General features: G+C 42.7%; 1 protein-coding gene across 1 annotated transcript in view; it reads right to left on the reverse strand.

The window, feature by feature from the left end:
• The window catches only part of LOC110300015 (carboxylesterase 1F), a 22,120-nt gene extending 4,941 nt beyond the window's left edge, over positions 1-17,179 (reverse strand). The window contains exons 1-11 of the mRNA XM_021170046.1: positions 17,080-17,179; positions 12,619-12,823; positions 11,489-11,633; positions 9,231-9,364; positions 7,373-7,526; positions 5,361-5,465; positions 4,625-4,729; positions 3,614-3,652; positions 3,129-3,269; positions 2,394-2,474; positions 2,052-2,199 (exon numbers count right to left, since the gene is read on the reverse strand). Of these exons, the coding sequence (XP_021025705.1) occupies positions 2,052-2,199; positions 2,394-2,474; positions 3,129-3,269; positions 3,614-3,652; positions 4,625-4,729; positions 5,361-5,465; positions 7,373-7,526; positions 9,231-9,364; positions 11,489-11,633; positions 12,619-12,823; positions 17,080-17,131 (1,309 nt within the window). The 5' untranslated portion in view covers positions 17,132-17,179. The remainder of the gene's footprint in view (positions 1-2,051; positions 2,200-2,393; positions 2,475-3,128; positions 3,270-3,613; positions 3,653-4,624; positions 4,730-5,360; positions 5,466-7,372; positions 7,527-9,230; positions 9,365-11,488; positions 11,634-12,618; positions 12,824-17,079) is intronic.
• Positions 17,180-19,463: the final 2,284 nt, after the last annotated feature.

Raw genomic sequence — 19,463 nt, forward strand, 5'->3', positions numbered from 1 at the left:
GGAGCAGAAGCTGTGTTCCACTCACCAGCAGTCTCAAAATCCTGTGGCGGGGATCGTGGGTAGCTGGTGGGTGTCAGCTGACCCTGCGCTCTAGCTCCCCTGGTGCTGATCCGGCCGGATGAGGCCTGTGGCCCTCGAGACGGATGTTTTTTTAAACTCCTACACTACGTTCTTCAGAAATATATTTCACATGAAGGCACAAGAAAATCTTCATTAAAGTTAACAGGAATGAAATTATAGCAAATATCTTTTCGGAAAGGAATAGAGAGAACCAAAATCATAAGAAAGATGAGTTTTATAATTTTCTTTAATTATAAAAGTTAAAATATTTATGATCAAGTCAGAGAAGTAGGCAAGTAAAGAGCAGATCAGAAGCAACTTAGGAAGATTTGGAAAATGTTTTACTAATGGAATGCTGGCCTAGTGTACTAGAGGAAGTAGGTTCAACCCCCAGGACCACACACACACAGATTCACAGATTCACAGACTCATACACACACAAACACACACACAGAATCACAGATTCACAGACACATATAGAGAGACAGAGACACATAGAGAGACAGAGAGGCAGAGACAAAGACAAACAAATAAGCAGGCAGCAAGGAGAGTGATTTATGAAATTATAAAAATGTACAAAATGCCTGCCTTTGGACCTTTGCCTGCCTGCTGGGAGTAGAGGAGTTCAGGGTAGAGTTCAGGGATCCAAGAGAAGTTCCATGAAATGATTCACAAGCTTCCATCCCCTGTATGCCAGAACAGCAAGGACACTGCAGTTACAGAGGCAATAGCCCCCTACTCGCCCTTCCTGTACACAGCACTGTGTGGAGCCTGCTAGAGCAATCCCATTCAGAATCCAAATGACATTCTTCAGGAAAACAGACTGAGCAATCTTAACATTCATACTGGAGCACAAGAAAACCCATATAGATAAAGCAATGTTGACTAGTAGGAATACTGTTGCTGGAGGTATTGCGATATCTGATATCAAGATAGCCTTCAGAACCATAGCATTGAAAGTAGAAAGGTACAGAAAGAGATACATGGATGGATGAGATAGAATAGAGGACCCAGATACAATACTGCATGACTACAAACACCTGACTTTACAAAAGTCCCCCAAAACACACATGCTAGGAAAACTGGGTATCTCTATATTAAAGAATGAAGTTTGATCCTTATTTCTCAGCTTGCACAAGAACAACTCCCAGTGGGTGAAGGTCTTCAACCTAAGATTTGAAACAGTGAAACAGAGGAAAAAGTAGAGTACACAAGTCAAGGTGTATAGACAGGACTTTCTTTCTGAATAAGATTGCAATTGTTGAAAGAATAAGCCTAGTAATCAACAAAATGAGATTTAATAAAATTAAAAATAGATTTTGTACAGCAAATGAAACCTCAGTCAACTGAAGAAGCAGCCTATACAATGGGTGGGGGAACTCTGCCATTTGTATCTGACAGAGAATTAATACCTAGAATATAAAAAAAAATAAAACCCAAGAAACTAAATATCAAGAAAGTAAACACAATAAAAAAAATAGGCCATGGAACTGAAATCTTGTTGTGTTACAAACGATGGTCTTGACCTTCTGCTCCTCCTGCCTCTTATCTTTGGTGATGCCTGCATCTTTATTGATGGTCTAAAGGCAGCCACCAATAAAGAAAGCATTCAAGTTCAACATTTAAAAAAATCTCTAATACTATAGTTCAAGTGGTAAGATTGAAGGTATATGCCCTACCCCAGTGTGTAGGATGCTGGGGATTGAACCCACGGCTTTGTGCATGTTAGGCAAGCATTCCAGCAGCTAATATGAACATCCTACACATCCCTGGCATTGTTTACTGCTATCAACTACCAAGTTAACTATTTGCATTCGCACCTCATCCTCAGTTTATTGATTAGAAAACAAAACAAAGCGGGACCTCTGCTGAGTCAGACTTGCATGCTGACTCTAAGAACTTTCCACATCTGTCTATCCGAGGGAGTATGCAGCTTAGAGACCATAGCAGGTGAATCTTCGTCTCTCTCCTGTCCAACTTCTGGGACTTACCTCTGTGACCACGGGACACAATCACCGATGGAACACCAAATGCCACATCCCCAATTGCGTCGAGAACTCCCTCTCTGATCTGATCAGGGTCATCACTACCTTTTGTGTACTTCTCAACAGCAACTGGAATAATATCCTCTGGTATGGCCTGAAATAGATGTCAAAAGTGATCACCAGCCTCTCCCACGGGTTGAGACTTCATTGAGCCTGACCCTCCTGTGACCTGTGTAAATCCTTCCTGGGGTGATGCAGTGAGAGACATTAAATTGATCTGTAATTTGGCCCAATCCTTCCAAATATCTGTATTTCTCAGCCAGTGGCCATGGATCCCTAGATGCTTACAGTCATGGAAGCAAGTTGCTCCAGGAGTGCAATGGCTTTCTTCTTGTCCAATTTTACATCAGCTGGTAGAAATCCCATCATCTATTGAAAAAGTAATTAAGCATTTGTGAGTGCTCAGAAATGAACAGAAAGAGAAAATTGAGAAAGCCATCCTCTTAATGTGGGATGAAGGCTCTAGCTATTCATCCAGTGAGTTTGGGTCTCTCATGAGTTTGACAAAAAGAAATTAATGAAGCCAATGTTTTTATACAGAGAAATTCAAGGAAGAAACTGAAGGCACCCTACATACTTGCTTATGTCTGGGAACAAGATCCCTAGAAAACACTTATTCAAAGTTAAAGCAGAAGCAAAGAGTTCAGAGACAGAAGCACAGGTCATACCCTTCCCCACAAGCTCAGTTCCTGATGTTTGGGTCTAGGATTTGCCTCACAAACCATGAGAATACGCAGTCAGACAGGAATAGTTTACTGAGATATGCCCCAGGACTAATTGACCAGGGTCACAGTTCAGAGTTGGGAACTGAACCATGACCCCCAGTTAGAGTTCCCAAGCCTGTGCATCTCAGTTGGATCATGCCAGAGAATGTTTCCTTGGATGAATACATTAGAGCAATGGGAATAGCTGCTCCAGACACAAGGCAGGGCTTAAAGACAGAATTCATGAGAACACAGAGTAGAGGTATGATAGCAGCAGGCTAGTGGACAAGCATCTGTCTAAATGTCTGTTCCTGCTCACTGTTGGCAGAAGCCAGCCACATTCTTGCTTGTTGATTCCCACAATGTAAGGCACAGTGTTGAAGTTCTTCTCAGACAGGATCTCTTTGGGGTCCTTTGGTAGCACCACTCCATCAAACACACTTGTCACAAACTGGTGGCTCTGTGTAAGAGAGCAGTGCAGTGTCAGAAATCTCACACATCTCTCGCTATGTCCTTCTAAGGGAATAGCTGGAACATAGACCCCATGACCAGGAAGTGCACAGAAATCTGTGTCTCTTAGAAGGCCTGTGAGCCACAGAGACCAAACATTTGGCATTTGTGAATGATAAGACTAAAATAAGTAGCTAAGTGAAAGGAGAGAGGCACTTTCATTAAACATGTAGCATGTATAAAGACTTTATTTATTCATAAACACACACACACAAGGATTGTGATTCCACAATCAGAAATTATTTCAATCACCATCTAAGACTGTTACAGCTATAAACTTTAAAAGGTCCTTACATTTTTGGTATCTCCTTGTAAACTCAGTTTATACAGATTCTGTGGACACAAAGAAAGTGGTTATGGTTAGAGTCTTCCTGGTATAGGCTACATCTTCTCAAGCAGGATAAGTGAAACCTACATGGCATCATCTCAGTCCATGCACATGGTGGAGCAGAATGGGGTCCATAGTGGGGTAGCAGTAGGAATTAACTTGTGCTAAAACCCAGCATCAGAGTCACTGAGGCTCTGAGAGGATGCCCCACTCTGAGCTGGCATCCTCCTTCAGCCCTATCCCTATCTCTTCTGGTAACAGCACCCCAATTTTTCTGTTAAGAAAATGTAGAGGCGAGGTGACTTCAGTAGCAAGATGTTTTAAATTTGATGTGATAGTCTCACACTATTGCTAGATAGACAATGGATCGGCAGAATGGGGTGAATCATCTGCTCCTGCCCTTGTGCTACTCTGTCTTCATGAGTTCAGAATGTGAGCTGGATTGCTATGTCTCAGAACACAGGGGACAGCTCAAAGATGGATATAAGAGAGTGCTAGTCAGATAGACCTTGACTCTTCAGGAGCGTTAGGAAGAATAGATAGTTCCTTAGCACACAGGATATGAGTGTAGATTGCTGATGTGCTTAAATATTATAGGAGGCAAACATGTTTCAGAAGGAAGCCAACAAAACAGTGGGAAGCTGGGGTGTAAATTCTTATCTTTAGAGCACCTGGAACAAGATACGCTCTTTTATTTGAGTTATTTGATGTAAATTTACAACCCATTCCTTTTCCTGTTCAAGGCTTCTAACTTGAGTGTTTGTTGACAATAGAAAACCCCAACTCCTACAAGCTCTCAGATGCTCATTACAACCCACCACAATGGAGGGGATTTCAATGCTATTCTATCTAATGGGTCTGACCTAAGTGTGTGCTATGGTTAGACTATCACATGGTCCACACTGGCTAAAGAACAGCCGAATTATCAAAGCTTGTGTGTAAGCCAGTAGAGGTAGTTCACTAGACTACACACCCACCAATTTATGCATGATCTCTAAGAGCTCCTCCTCCGTCTTCTGGCGCATGCAGTGAACAATGACGGCAGACGTGGTGGTCTTACAGCCAGCAGTAACAGCAATTTGCTGCAAGAGATAACAGGCACCCGAAGATGTCAAGAGCAGCATCAGTACCTTCCACTGATATAGACAGGTTCTACCCTAAGTGCTACTTCTGAAGACAGAAAATGTTTCCTGAAAACACTCTAGATCAATAGACTTTCCATACAGGCACAACAAAATGTTGCCTCTGTTCTTGTTTTTAATGAGTATCATGAACACATCTGAGCTTGTTGTCTTAACTTTTAAAATACATTGTTGCAAAAATGAATATCATAAAGGAAGCCCTGTGCAGTGGATAAAAGGCAAGGAATCCATTATTTCACTCTCCCCTTCAGATCCACTTCCTCCATTTACAGGACTTTCAGCCTTTCTAGTTTCCAGCATCTGTTACATAAGGAGAGCCAATACACTTGCCTCAGAGGGCAACCTGTCTTCCCATGCAACCCATGCATAATTGCAGAGCATCTGAATAACTTGACTTGCAAGAAGAAACTTCAGAACCTACAGAATGTGGTTTAGATGGAGCCCTAGAAGTAATCTCTGTTCAGCCATTCTCACTTTGGAAATCCCTGGAGCACATAGCTGAGTCCTGTGACCAGAAGGACCCCTGACAACTCCAAGAAAGAGTATGGTGATTTTCCAGGGTAGGACCTACCTCAGTGATTGGCCTCACATCCTTGGTAAACATTCCAGGAATGAAGGCCACACCACTCTCAGAAATGGCCCTTTGGAAGAGGTTCTTGGACAATGGGGACAATATCTGTCATGAGAAGAAGAGGGGAGTTTATGTTTACAGGGGATTCAATGTCATCCACTTACCCTCTGAATGCTCCTCTGCCCTGGTCAATCTTGAAGACTCTGGCCATAAGACTCTGCAAAAGAAACTCAGTGGAGTGGAACTAGGGTGTAGAGTAAGAAACCATAGAGAATGTGTTTAGCAAGTGCCTATGATAACAAGAAAAACTACTTAAAAGACATTTTGACAATTCCTAGCCACAAGTTCTGTCTGAGAATTTTTGTTATGTTGAGTTTATACAAAAAATAATGATCATGGGAAAAAAGAAATGAGGATTCAACTTCAGGGTAGAACAATTAATGATCCAAGTTAACATGGAATATGGAATGAAGAGAGGGAAGAAGGGTGAAGGAAGGCAGGAAATGGTGGTATCCCCATGGAAAGACATTTACTTTGTATCCTATTGTGTATAATGGAAACAATGGGAGATATCCCAAAATCCAAATATTTGAGATATTCAATAAACATCAATTCATATCTTACCATGGAACTCTGTAATTATAGTAATAACACTGTATGAGTGTTTAATGCCTGAGGAGATATTTATGTCATACTGCATTTTAAAGAAGAGCTTCATTGTTAAAAAAAAAAAAAACCACCACAATTAGATTATAAGATTCACAAGATGCACAGAAAAATAATAAACAAAAAAACAAATAAATAAATAAATAAGTGATAGATGGATATATAGACAGGCATATAGGTAAATTTGCTGAAACAATAAGAGATAGGGCAAGATATCTATAGTGAAAATATAAGAGTCACGGGGCTATAGATGACATTATTCTCTTTAATGTTCATCTGTAATTTTTCTTTTTTCAATTTAAATATGTATGTATAAAATGCAATCACCGAGTTTTATGTTCTGTTTAACTCTGTAGTTTCGTGTAGCTACCAGAACTTTCTATAACATCCCCTTTACTCCCATTTTCCATAGAAGCATTTTTCACAACTCAGTTTGTGTGCTTTGCACATCCATTACCCATTCTTCTCTGTCCCACCCTCATATGCCCTTCTTCTCAGTCACTTCCCACGAAAGAACCCACCCTTCTGCTCTAAACTCTGATGCCCACCCTGGTAGTTATAGGCAAGCCATAAGGCTATCTCATAGAAAATCTTTTCTTCTTTCCACACTTGAGTCCCCTACCATATAGATCTATATTGGATCCAAACAATTACTTCTTCCGATTTGTTGTTTATCATCAACATTATTTCCCAACAAGGTAAGCCCCAGCCCTAGCTTAGAAGATGCTGGTAGTTGATAGTAACCCCAGAGAGGAAGGGTTCATTTTCAGTAAGAGTGTGGCCCTGGTCGATTGACACAGTGAAGGCCACACCTCCTCGGGTATATGGACAACATAAACTATATATGATGAGTTTAAATTTTTAAAAAGGGGACACAAAGTTAAGTGGGGACTTGGGGGGGCAGGTGAATATGCAGGACATAGGGAATGGAGAATTTGAATATCATCAAAATTCACTGAATGAAAGTCTCAAAAACTAATAACAAAAGTATTACAAAGCCAAAGTCTTCTCTGCAACTTGTTTCTTGAATAATCAGGTTAAAGATTTGAAAAATATCGTAGACAAAGGGAAAAAGAACTCAATTAAGTGAAGAGGCCAGGGCTGTCATTACTCCAAACTAGAACTGGAGATGTATACAGCTCTAGGGATATCAAGTAAAATTCCAAGTTTCCTAGGAACCAAATGCCATTAGTTTGGTTGTAGGCAACTGATGATTTAATATTGTGCAGGAAGTAAACTCAACACCAAATACAGGTTTGAGACCAGCAATTGGCTGGTCTCTGAAGGTCCCATCAACAGCCACGTTAGCAAGATTTGACATGAAGTATGGTACCCAAGATACTTACAAGAATTGAGACACTGTAACCTCCTGCTGACTCTCCAAAGATGGTCACAGAGCCTGGGTCCCCACCAAAGTTGGCAATGTTGTCCTGGACCCAGTGCAGAGCAGCCACTTGGTCCAAATGACCCCAGTTTCCCTGACTGTGTTCATCCCCTGTACTGTAAGAGACATAAAAGGTACACATTGTGCGGCAGGGATCTTAGGACCATATGTGCACTGGGGTTGTGTCCTTTGCAACTTTCTGGAATTCAGGTGAGATCAGCAACTCTGACATAGGAATCTTTCTCTGCATTAAGCTGTCACTCATTATTCTGACAATTCTGTACTAAGAATCCAGCATACATCCAACTCTGGTGTGAGGGCCACAGCCTCTCTTGAAACAAAGTTAAAAAAAAAAAAAGAAGAAGAAAGAAAGGCAGCATTCCGCTCATAGCACAGAACAGACAGATAAAATGAGAATATGGTGCCAGCCACTGGAGAAAGTAAGTCAGGTAAGGAAAGAAGCAATGGCAGGTCTGGGATGTGTTTTAGGCTTGTACCAGAGAAAACCCTCTTGACTTGGTTGCCTGTGATAGAGTACTAAGTAAAATGAGCACCCAGGGCTTTGTAAATATCCAAAGAAGAGAATTTCAATTAAGATTGGTAGCAGGAATAAAGGCCTTGGGGCTGGAGAACAAAAACATGTGTGCAAATTCTGTGCAATGCAGGTAGAGGCAGTGCTGTGAGCCTTAGAACAGCTTCTGCACCACTGCAATTCATGTGAGTGTTATGCAAAGGCACAACATGTGTCAGAAAGACATTGTTTCACTCAGTATTCTGGACACAGAATGCAGCAGCTATCATGTCAAAGTTCTAAGTTTGATTAAAATGACCTTTATAACATTAACCCACCCCCAAGGCTTTGCTAGGTAGAAAAGTGGGTCCAAAGCAAGTGAGTGGAGCATATATTTTTAAAGATAGACTTGCAAGGATCTGTTGCCTGCCTGGGGAAAAATGGCATGAGCCAAGAGTCCAGGATGGAAGTAAACCCTTGTGAGCAAATGGGTGCTTGCAACAGCCACAGCTGTTATACTCTGTACACGTCTAGAGAAGAACAGGAGGTAGATAAAAGGACTACATAGGATTTAAAGGAGAATCAGGGGTCACAAATTAGGTGGAGGTGTTGCTGGAATCATTCAAAGTATTTATAGAGAGAGAGAAGGAAGCACACAGACACTGAGGTCAAGGAAAGGGAGACAGAGAAGGAGTAGGCATGGCAACAGCAAGGAAGAGGACAGCAAGGCCAGGGCAAAGAACCTTCTCACTGTAGCTAGTGTTATAAGCTATATGAATAAGAGGTTGGGATGAGCACCTGGAAGGTTGCAATGAGTTTCTAGGTTAACAGCTTGGCTGCATGCATATTCAATGGTTTGGATCTGCTCTTTGCCCCTAGAGCTCATGTATAGAGACTTTGGTTCCTAATGTTCTAGGCTTATTCAGTGTTGGAATTTGTAGAAGGTGAGGTCTTTCATTGGGTGCACTGTACGCTCAGTGAAGGAGTCTGTATGCTCAGGGAAATCATGCTATATCCCAAGAAAGAAAATTGTTACCAAAAGGAAAAGACTGACTTTTCATTTTCTTGGCTTTCCTGATTTACCATGTGGAGTCTATCCCATGGACTCAGTTCCATCATGATGCATTATATCTTAGGGCCTCACCCTACACCCAAGTCTGAATAATGATGCAGTCCTTGGTATCCCACCACTCCAAACATTGAAGTAAATAGACCTGGTTTCCTTACCACTGAGAAATGTTAAATACGTTGCTGTAGAGCTAATCAATATAGCAGCCAATCTGTAAAGAGTAGTGTCCACAAACCCTACCTGAAGAATCCCCAGATACTCAGACGATATTGAATGGCCACCACCACCACATTTTCGTATGCAGAGAGGGCCCGTCCATCAAAGCTTGATGCCCCACCCAGCTTCAGTCCACCTCCATGGATCCACACCATCACCTAGTTAGCAAGAAAAGAATCATACTTGCTCCAGGAAATAGAATTGGGAAGGGGGTCAGAAGATGTCTGGTTTAATTTTCCTGGTTTGATTTTCCTGGCCTGGCCCTGATTCAGGGCATGATGCTCAAAGTTCACCAGGGCCTAGCTGGGTTGCCAAAGTAATATTGTCTTTCATCCTCAACTTACCTGGTTAGAAGCCAGGATGTCACCTCATTCAATGTCCCCACCTTTCTTCTGAGACCTATGTGCCAAGTCTTCCCAGGGTTCTTCTAACTGAAAGCATCATTATGTGAACAACAACGGGTGAAGGTTTTGTCTATTCCCAGCCCTCTGACATCCTGGAAGGTGGTCAATTCTTACAGCTGAGTCTTTTAGCTTCCATCACTTTTACCTGTGATGTGCCTACATGCTCATCTCCAGACCCCGATTAGTACCCTCCCCTGTGCCTTTACTGCTCCATCTCTCCACCACAGTCCTCCCCATCTTGCTAATCCCAGTTTACATCCACCTTCACTTGTCAAGCCTTCAGCCATCTGGCTATTAAGAGTGTCTATACCAGGTTCTTTTTGAGGACTTGAGGCTGATCGGGGAATAAAATAACCTTTAATTTATGGCTTCAGAACTTAAAGAGGTCACATTTCATAGAACTGAGAGAAGATAATGTTGAAATTTTATAGGACATTATAAGGCACTGTTAATAAGGAAAGAGAAGGTAATCTGAGCATGGTAAAATGATTATGGTCTATAATACAGAAACAAAGATTACCCCATTTGATAGATAGAAAAACTGAGTCACCTCTACCGGGGATTCCACAGCTAATGAAATGTACAAGTAAGGCTTGAGCAGCCATCTGGCCCCAGCACCACAGCTGAGCTCCTAAGCAGTGCAGCTCAGGCCCACCATTCAATGATCTGGCTCAGGAGCCAGGCCCTCCCGTAGCTCTGACTAGACGGTCAGTGCTTCTGTGTTCTCTGCCAGGACTTGGATGCAGCTCAGCCGCCACTAAGGAATATTTACAACACGTGAGGAAAAATGAGGCTCAGAAGGCAAATGATTCCTGCTCTTTCTTGCAAGTAGAAGCAGATCCAGAATCTATGTCCAGACCCCATGTCTCTAGAGCCTGTGTACATAGCTGGACAGTTCCTTGCTTTCCACACTCCATGCACTTCTTTTTCTCCTCTCCTTGGGCTCTCTACAACCTACATGGAAGGTCTGAGTTAAGCTCATCTTCGAGTAAAGATGAGTCAGCAGGTTGACCAATGACATGTTGGGGCTCTTATCCTATGTGTCTGCCATGATCCATGAAGGCAAGGTTACGCAAAACTCTTCGGGTTCTTGCCTCTTCTGACTCTAAATCTGGCTGTATGGATGCAGAGTCCAAAACAGAAGGGGAGCAAATGAGTGGGGGATGAGATTTGTTCCCACATCCTTGCACAATGCAAACATGTTTCAGGTGAAATCGTGATTCTGGTGACTTCTGCTTCCTCCTACACTTCTGAGTTCTGCTCCAGATGCTCCCAGGAGACTGGGTAGAAGCTCACACCCTCTTTTATTCCACTTCAAAGATATCTCTTTTATAGTAGTTTCTCCCCAGGACTCTGCTCTGTAACTGGCAGCCTACCCTACTCTGGCCTCCTCATTTCTATGAAAAACGCTGACTCATTAGGCCATCAGCATGTGCCAAGGGCAACCAGGGAGGGGAAAGAGCTACATACAATACAATCATGTGGGTGGCAAAGGATATGAAAAGTGCTTATGAGATCGTCCCAGACTCCTCCCTCCACACTGCTATCATGTCTAAGTAATGTGAGGAGAAAGGCGGCACACACCTCCTTACCAGCCTCTGCCTAAAGCACAGGCATGAAGATCAAAGACATGAGCTCTTGTCCTGTCACCCTGTCACTCCTTCTGTGTTCTCTCCCTTTCCTACATGAGTTTTTCTGTCTTGTTTGTCTGTTTGTTTAATTATTTATTTATTTCTGTTTGGTGGAAGGAAGCTCTTGGTCTCTGACTCAGTCCTGGCATGTCTACCCTTGTGTCTAGATACCTTCATCTCCTTCCAGTCACGCCAAAGACCCAGATGCTATAGCAAATAGGACTAGATTAGTGCTTTCGAAAATTACCGGTAGCCTACTGTTCTTTGAAAAGTCCGCAGGAGTGTAAATATTTAGGTACAGGCAATCTTCAGAAAATTCAAGATGGATTTTCTCCTTTCTATTGGTTATGAGGTCATTCACCACCTGTCCTCTAGCTGCATCTTGGGAGCACCTGGAAGGGAGAGTGAACACCTGAGATTCCAACATATAGAAATGGGAGATATCACCTGAGCTTCAACCTTGTACTAGGATGTTTGTGCTTATAAATGGAGGGCTAGAACCCAGTATCATTAGTAAGAGGGACTTTACTGGTAAGTGGTGGGAACCCAGTGACCCCCCAATCCAGTAGAGAAGTACCTGGCATCTCTCCCTTTCCTTGAGCCTTTGAGACACTTTGAGTAATTGAGAGATGTTCGTAGTCTGACCTACCCAGGATATGATAATCTCACCAGTGTTTGTATAGTGCTTTGCTCTTGGCTAGCCCTAGTGCAGTGGGCTGAGGGTGGCTTTCTTCTAGTGTTTATGAGATTTCTGTGAATCCAGGAACTATACCAATAACTGTTTATCCTGTTGCAAGTCATGGCTGACATCTTTATGGAATGATTCCAAAGACCTGCATTCTAGTTGTTAGTCACTGACATGTTAGACAATATTGGTTCAGTGCTTTTTCCTTCTCTGTGCCCAGAGCAGGTAAAAAGAGCTTGTGCTCCAGCTGCAAGTAAAGCCAATGCTATCTCTAATGACCTCTATCAGCCTCTTATGCAAGAATACCTGTTGGCGTCATTAATGAGAGATCACAAAGGACCAATGTAGAATAGATATGGAGTTTGTGGGAGTTAGTGAGTCACTGTGGCACCCCAGGCACGGATTTTAATTTTCCTTATATACTAATTCATTTAAGCTAATACTAAGTAACTAAGTTATTTAATTACTAACACATTAGTGCTGCCCACCTATCCCTAGTTCTGTTTAATACTGTCACTTTAGAGAGGTGCTGAACAGAAGACTCTAGAAAATAATGAAAGGCCTGTAATGTTTCTAAATTACTCTTGAGGGTTCCAGAAGAACTGCTATCTGGCCAGAGGATGACTCCTTTCTGCATTATATAAAGACAGATGCTCTCAGAGAATGAGGTTGGACTCATGTCAGCAGCTTACATAGGCGGGTAGGTGGTGGCATTCTTCACGAAGCTCCAGGGCTCTGCAGGCTGCGGTGGAGCAAACCTCAGGGATCCAAGAGGAGGCTTGGCAAAGGGGATTCCCAGGAAGACTGCCACAGGCTGTGAAAATCCTTCTACGTTCATGTGTTTTCCCAGGACTTTACCATGAGCAGTGTCTACCACAGGTGGTGAAGAGGGATTTCCTAGTGAACATGGAGGATTGATAAGATCAGACCTGGATTCCAAAGTCACGGAGGAAAAAGAACTGCTAGGACAAACAGAAACCTTTGGTTTCCTTCTTAGAAACCTCTAGAAACACATATTTTTTTGGTTGTGAGACTAGCCTTTAATGGCTGAATCATCTCTCCAGCTTACTAAAACAGATGCAGCGGTCCACAGCCAAACACTGGACAGATCTTGGGGACTCTTATGGAAGAGTTGATGAAAGGATTGAGGGCCCCAGAAGGTATAGAAACTCTACAGGAAGATCAACAATGTCAACTAACATAGACCCTTGGGGTTCTCAGAGACTTAACCACCAACCAAAGAGCATGCACAGGCTGGACCTTCCCTTCCCTTGCACATGTGAATCAGATGGACAGCTTAGTCTTCATCTGATTCCCTCAACAACTGGAGCAGGCTGTTCCTAATACTGTTGCCTGTCTGTGGATCCAGTTCCCCTAAGTAGGCTCCCTTGTCTGGCTTCAGAAAGGATGCATTTAGTCTGGAGAAACTCAGTGTGCCAGGGTAAGGGATATCCAGGGGAGGCCTCCACACTCAGAAAGGAGAATAGGAGGGAAGTATGGTGGAGAGGCTGTAGGATGGGGGCACTGAGGAGAGACAGCGATCAGGATATAAAGTGAATGAATAAATAAATTAATTGAAAAAAAATGGAAACCTCTAGAAACGTGTATCCGTCAGGACTGTGGTGCTCAGCAATATGTTGAACTAGAGGATGAACAAGAAGTGGCCCCTTGTCTCAGGAAGGTGAGCCTTATAGGAAAACAGACATACTGGAGTTGTAAGGAATAAGGTCTTCTGATTGGTGACATTGTGGAGGAATTGAGAGGTTGAGCAGGAGGATGGATGACTATGAACAGTGGAATCAAGAGTTCTGGACAGCACAAGCACCTAGCTAGGAAGGATAAACAGCCTGTAGGTGGAGTCCATGGGGAGAAGATAATACTTAGGGTTCAATATGTGTCTGGGAGGGCACTGAATGTCTGGCTAAATGATTAGAATTTACATGGTGAGCAAATACATAACAATACGTTCTGGTATTGAGAACACGATGATCTAAAATACTCTGGACTCTCTGTGTGGGATCCTCCAAGGGGAAGAAGAAATGGAGTGATAGCAATCTGACCTTTGGCTCCATTCTTGAACAGCAGACAATCTTCTCTAATTCCCCCACAGCTTCCTTATCTATTTCTCCTCCTTCTGTAGGACCAGAAAGAAGCACCCTAAGCATCAGGAGGATGTCCACACATTTCATCACAACCAGATACTGGCGTACCCTTGTTTGGTTAATAGCCTTCTTGTCAGAGCATCGCTTTAAACATGTGATTTCTATCTGCTATTCCTAACTGCTCCCCTTTAGCTGCAGAAAGTATGTCAATTCTTCCCTCAATAAATGAGAGAGAGAGAGAGACAGAGAGAGAGAGAGAGAGAGAGAGAGAGAGAGAGAGAGAGAGAGAGAGAGAACATGACATAGGGTGGGTAGGAAGGTGGAAAAGAGCTGGGAGGACCCTGGAAGAGTAACAAATATGATCAGTATTGTATAAATTTTTATATAGCAACAATAATAAGGTTGGTCAGAAAATCCAGACTTTTCTTTCAGAAATAGACTTGGCATTAGAAAATCTTTATGGGGATCAAGTTTACAAAATAGTTATCTGTGAGACTCAGTAACCAGTTCTACAATATGAACATTTGGTTGTTTTTATTTCTGATGCTGGATATTGTAAATAAAAGCAAGGGAACTTCTGGGGAATCACAGGTACATTTGCTCCTCAACTTAGGATGTTTTGACATAATGGCATTTGATTAACGATGTGTATTTTACTTTAAGATCATTAAATTATCAGATTGAGACCTCTCCCTAAGTCTGAGATGAGCATTTTAGAGAAGCTGGGGACTCTTTGGGAAATTCCTGATTACAAGCTTGAGGCCATGTCTGGTGTTACTAGAAGTCAGTCCCCAGCTTGTGTCTTTATGTCATGGCTATTAATTATTATTATCTGCTTAGCTTCTTATTTTTAAACACACCACTGGGAAACCTGGATATGAGGTGGTCCATAGATTGAAACAATTGATAATATTTTTTTCCTTTGTGAATTCAAGAGATGTTGCCTGTGCTTGGGTCCCATTTATAATCAGGAGGAAACTGCTTTAAAAGATATGGAGTTACTTATGAGGAATAGGGACTTGCTCCATGCCCTGATATGGTGCTAAGGAGGGAAAGAAGGCTCCAGGTGAATCTGCAATAGCAGCTCTGTGTGGGGTAAGTGTAAGGGAAAGGACGTGAGATAGCCTGATAAATGAACTAGGACTCTTGGGGTATGCTTATGACCCCACTGCTTGGAGAACTGAGGCAGGGGGAAACCACCTTAGTTTCTAGAAAAGCTTGGGCTATATAGCAAATGAAAAAAAAAAAAAGAAAGTATAACCTGAGCTGCGTAGTAAGACAAACATAAACAAACAAAAACAACGTTGCACGTGATCATCTCCAATTGAAAGATCAGAAAGGGGCAGATGGCTCTGTCCAATTGAGCTGAGGATATGCAGCGTGTGTGTGTGTGTGTGTGTGTGTGTGTGTGTGTGTGTGTGTGTGTGACTCCATCCACTATAGGAGTGTAACATAAGAGAGAGAGCCAAGATCACAGAGAGGCACAGCTATAGCTGAGTGAGAACACCCACCAAGAGTTCTGGCAGGAGAAGCCATGAACCATGGAAGCCTTAGGAGGAGGAGGAAGAAGAGGAGTAGGAGGAGGAGGAGGAAGAGGAAGAGTAGGAGGAGGAAGAGGAGGAGGAGGAGGAGGAGGAGGAGGAGCAGGAGGAGGAGAGATGAAAAAAATGCTTCTGAGATGAAAGAGGGCCAAGTCTGATTATAAGTGACTAGGCATGGCTGAATTAACTATGAATTTTCAACAGGATTACCTAGAGCAAAATGTGCTTGCATGCAAGGGGTGGAGGTAGGGTGAGAATATTGCCAACAGAAGCTATGACTTGCAACATTGCACACACATGTGATGCCTACTGTATACCAGAGGTACATCCCAGTTTCTTGTATTCATAACAATAACAATCGTCTTTCTAGGTAACTATTGGTGTTATTCTATTTAACTTGGAAGAATCAATCAATCCTGTGTGGAGTTCCTAAAAATGGAAAAAGTGTGCCGTTGCCAGGGTAACCAGCAGCAAAGGCATATTCTGCTTCAAATCTGGGTCCTTCAGTTCCAGGCCTCTCTCAACGTCACCTGTCCACACAGGGTGAGGCATTTAAGGGATTGATTGCTGAGTACTGGCTCTGTATTTAAGTGCTAGAGACAGCCCAGGACACAATTTGCCAGAAAAACTTGGAAAAACATACCAGTTTTTGCAGGCCACTTATTAATGGCACAGATATGCATTGAAATCAATGTTATAACCACATATTTACCATGAATTTAACTCATGTGTCTGATGTTTAGGAGGCTATCATGACGCATGGGAACTGTCCCTCTCAGAGTCTATCAATTTCAGAGACATGACCCTAACTAAACATCTCCTTTATGATAGCATGGACTACTGTCTACCTGTCCATCTGCCCTCATTACCCTGAACCTGCTGCCAGACACTTAAGATGTGCACTGTTTCCCTAAAGTTCCTTGAAATGCTAACAAAAGAGCCATTTGCCACAAGCTCCCCAGCCTGAGCCTCCTCACTGACCTGGCACGTCCTGCCCCCCCTACCTTAGTACTATGACTTTCTTCTTGGGGAAAATGAACAACAAAGTGATTTTTTAATGACTATTTGGTCCTGATGTGCTAGCATGACCATACTGAGTATTTTCTATTAATACAGCCTATATTTATGTATTAATATAAAATTTGCCTGGAGGACCCACTACATGTAAAGGCATGAAGGGGCATCCTTTTGCAAGTGTACCTAAAAAGCTTTAGAAATGAAACCAACTAATTCTCTACAGTCCAGTGAAGTAAGGAAACCAACCTGTCTTGATTCCTCTTGTGCTGGAATTGGCTCTTTGTCCTCTGTACCTAAGTGTGCTGCAGGGTCTCAGGGATTTTAGTGTCTCTTGATCTCAGAGTGTCCTGTACCATGGTGTAGGCCACTTAGAGGCAAATCCAAGCCTGGAGAGTGAGTTCTCCTGCAGAACTAAATCTGTCTTGTCTGTGCTCTATGCACAACCCTGCTACTTTTTGTGTCCCCCACAAATTTGTATTTCAAAAGTACTCACCACAAACCACACAGGTTGCTAGAGACACCAGGAACAGATTGCTAAGGCACATCTTGCATGGACAGGCTCCCAAATCAACCTTCTAACTCTGATCCACAAGGAAGGGGTGTGTAAGGTCCTGCCCACATCCTGGGAACCTCCCAGGAGTCCTGCCCACAGAGCCCAATTACACAATACAGAACTACACACATACACACACACACACACACACACACACACACACCACACACACAAAACCTCTTTCTCTTCCTTAGCCACAGCTCTTCCAAGTTTACTCTGCTTTATCTGAACATTCATGCACCCAGCATTAGCTGTCTAATATCTAAACAATTAGTATGAGAATCTCAGATGACAGATCAACAGCTTCTTTTTTTAAAAAAAAACTTTTTATTAGATATTTTCTTCACTTACATTTTAAATGCTATCCCAAAAGTTCCCTATACTCTCCCCGCACACTGCTCCCCTACCCACTCCCTCCCACTTCTTACATAAATATTTTTCCTTGTAACACCCTCCCTTCAGAGGGCCAGGAGATCTCAAATTCAAGCAAATACCTCCAGGCAGTGAAAAGCTTTAGTGAGGTGGGGGGATTCTTATAACAGGCTGAAAATTTTTTAGAGACTTTCACAGCTCCACAGCTGTTCACCAGGGAGATCAGGGCACATCGCTCTGCCTCCCTTTTCTAGCGTTTTGGACTCTTGTGTTTGGTAACAACGTTAAGCTTCAACTACCCTCCTTGGAGAAGTTTAGATTATTTGTATAGTAGTCTTGTCAAGTGGCCCTATCTTGGGCCACATGCAACCAAGTTTGGGAACTCACTCACTTCAGGGCAGAAATTTAGGTATAGATCTTTCTTATAATAATTCAACTCCATTTCAAAACCCTTGGCTTTTACCACCTACCTGCCCATTGATCCATGAATACTTTGAATATTAACCAGAACAGATATGAGGTCAGGAAGAGTCTGACATGTGTGTCCAAGCTCCAAACCATGGGGCTACGGTATAAGCATGCACTTGGGAGAGGGTCTTTCACAAGGTGCTGTTGAAGGAAGCTGCTGAGATCCCCTTCCTAGGACCAGCAAATGCCTTAGGACAGTGCTTTGGTTGAATACAGTCTGGTACAGCTGGCTAAGCAAATGCCAAAGTAGCTGTGGGCATCACTGTGTGATCAGGAAATAGAGAGAATCAGCTCAGGAGAGGAAAACACAGGTTATAGATTATCATTAGTTTAAAGACTTAGTTTCTCTGATAGCTAAGCAGAAAGTCCTACTAACATACCTACAATAACTAAAACCACGAGCAGTACAAAACTATCTCTACAAAGAGCATTTATTTCTAATATTTTAAGGGGCAGAAACAGCCCAAATAAATGTTCATGAACTGAACAATAAATAAATTGGTCACCTGTGTCCCTCACTGAATATTGTTTGTAAGAGCAGGTGCTGCCATAACTTGAAACTATGAAAAATAAAAGAAGCCAGACACAAAGCTAATAGGCTTTAGGCTCCCAGTTGAGTCAAGGTTCCAGAACATAAAGATGAGCAATGAGGGCTGGTTGCTGAGGGAAAGGAGGTGAAGGGGCAATGGATTGCTGCCAAGGCCGGGGAGCCTGCATTTGGGTTTTGCATTTGTCTGAGGCGTGATGGAAACGTGCTAAGTCGGCAGCGATGTATAGCTCACTATGCATCTTTTTTAACCTGCTAGAACCTGCTGGGTTGTATGATTCCTATTTATTTAAAGTTTTTATCCAGCCTTCTATTTCGTTGACAAATATTACTTGAGAGCCTGCAAGCCCTGACCTCAGTGTCCTGTGCGCAGGACAATCTTGCTCAGAGTATTCCAGTGATTCTCACTATGGGGCCCCAAGGCTCAGTTTGGCTGAAGGGCTGGCCCTAGATCTCATCACATAAGAAAAAAAGCTGAGGTTGAAAAAAACCTGTAGGGCTATGGAGCTATAGTTGTAACTTCTGTGGAGAGTGTCAACTGTACACATGGGACTTTTCTGAGGGAGATATGGGAAAATACCCTTCTCCTGGAATTCCCTCCACCTCTCCTCATCAAAATACCCACACAACACTTCTTACTGGCTTCCACTGTGTTTCCAAGCCTCCAGGTAGGATGAGCACAGAGTACACTATGGAGGGGTCAGGGGGTCAGAGAATGAAAGCATGACCCATAGGATTCCAGGAAGAGACAGCAGCTGGGTGACAGAAGAAACTGGGTTGATTCTGTCAGTGTGGATTTCTTTCTGGAAAAATACTGCTTAGCCAGGAGTCACAAGGTCCAGCCCTTCTGTAATTGAACTGAAAATACGGATTTATTTATAGTCAATGAAGTAAAGTGACATTGTGTGTGTGTGTGTGTGTGTGTGTGTGTGTGTGT

Source organism: Mus caroli, chromosome 8 (assembly GCF_900094665.2).
Source record: "Mus caroli chromosome 8, CAROLI_EIJ_v1.1, whole genome shotgun sequence".
NCBI lineage: Eukaryota > Metazoa > Chordata > Mammalia > Rodentia > Muridae > Mus > Mus caroli.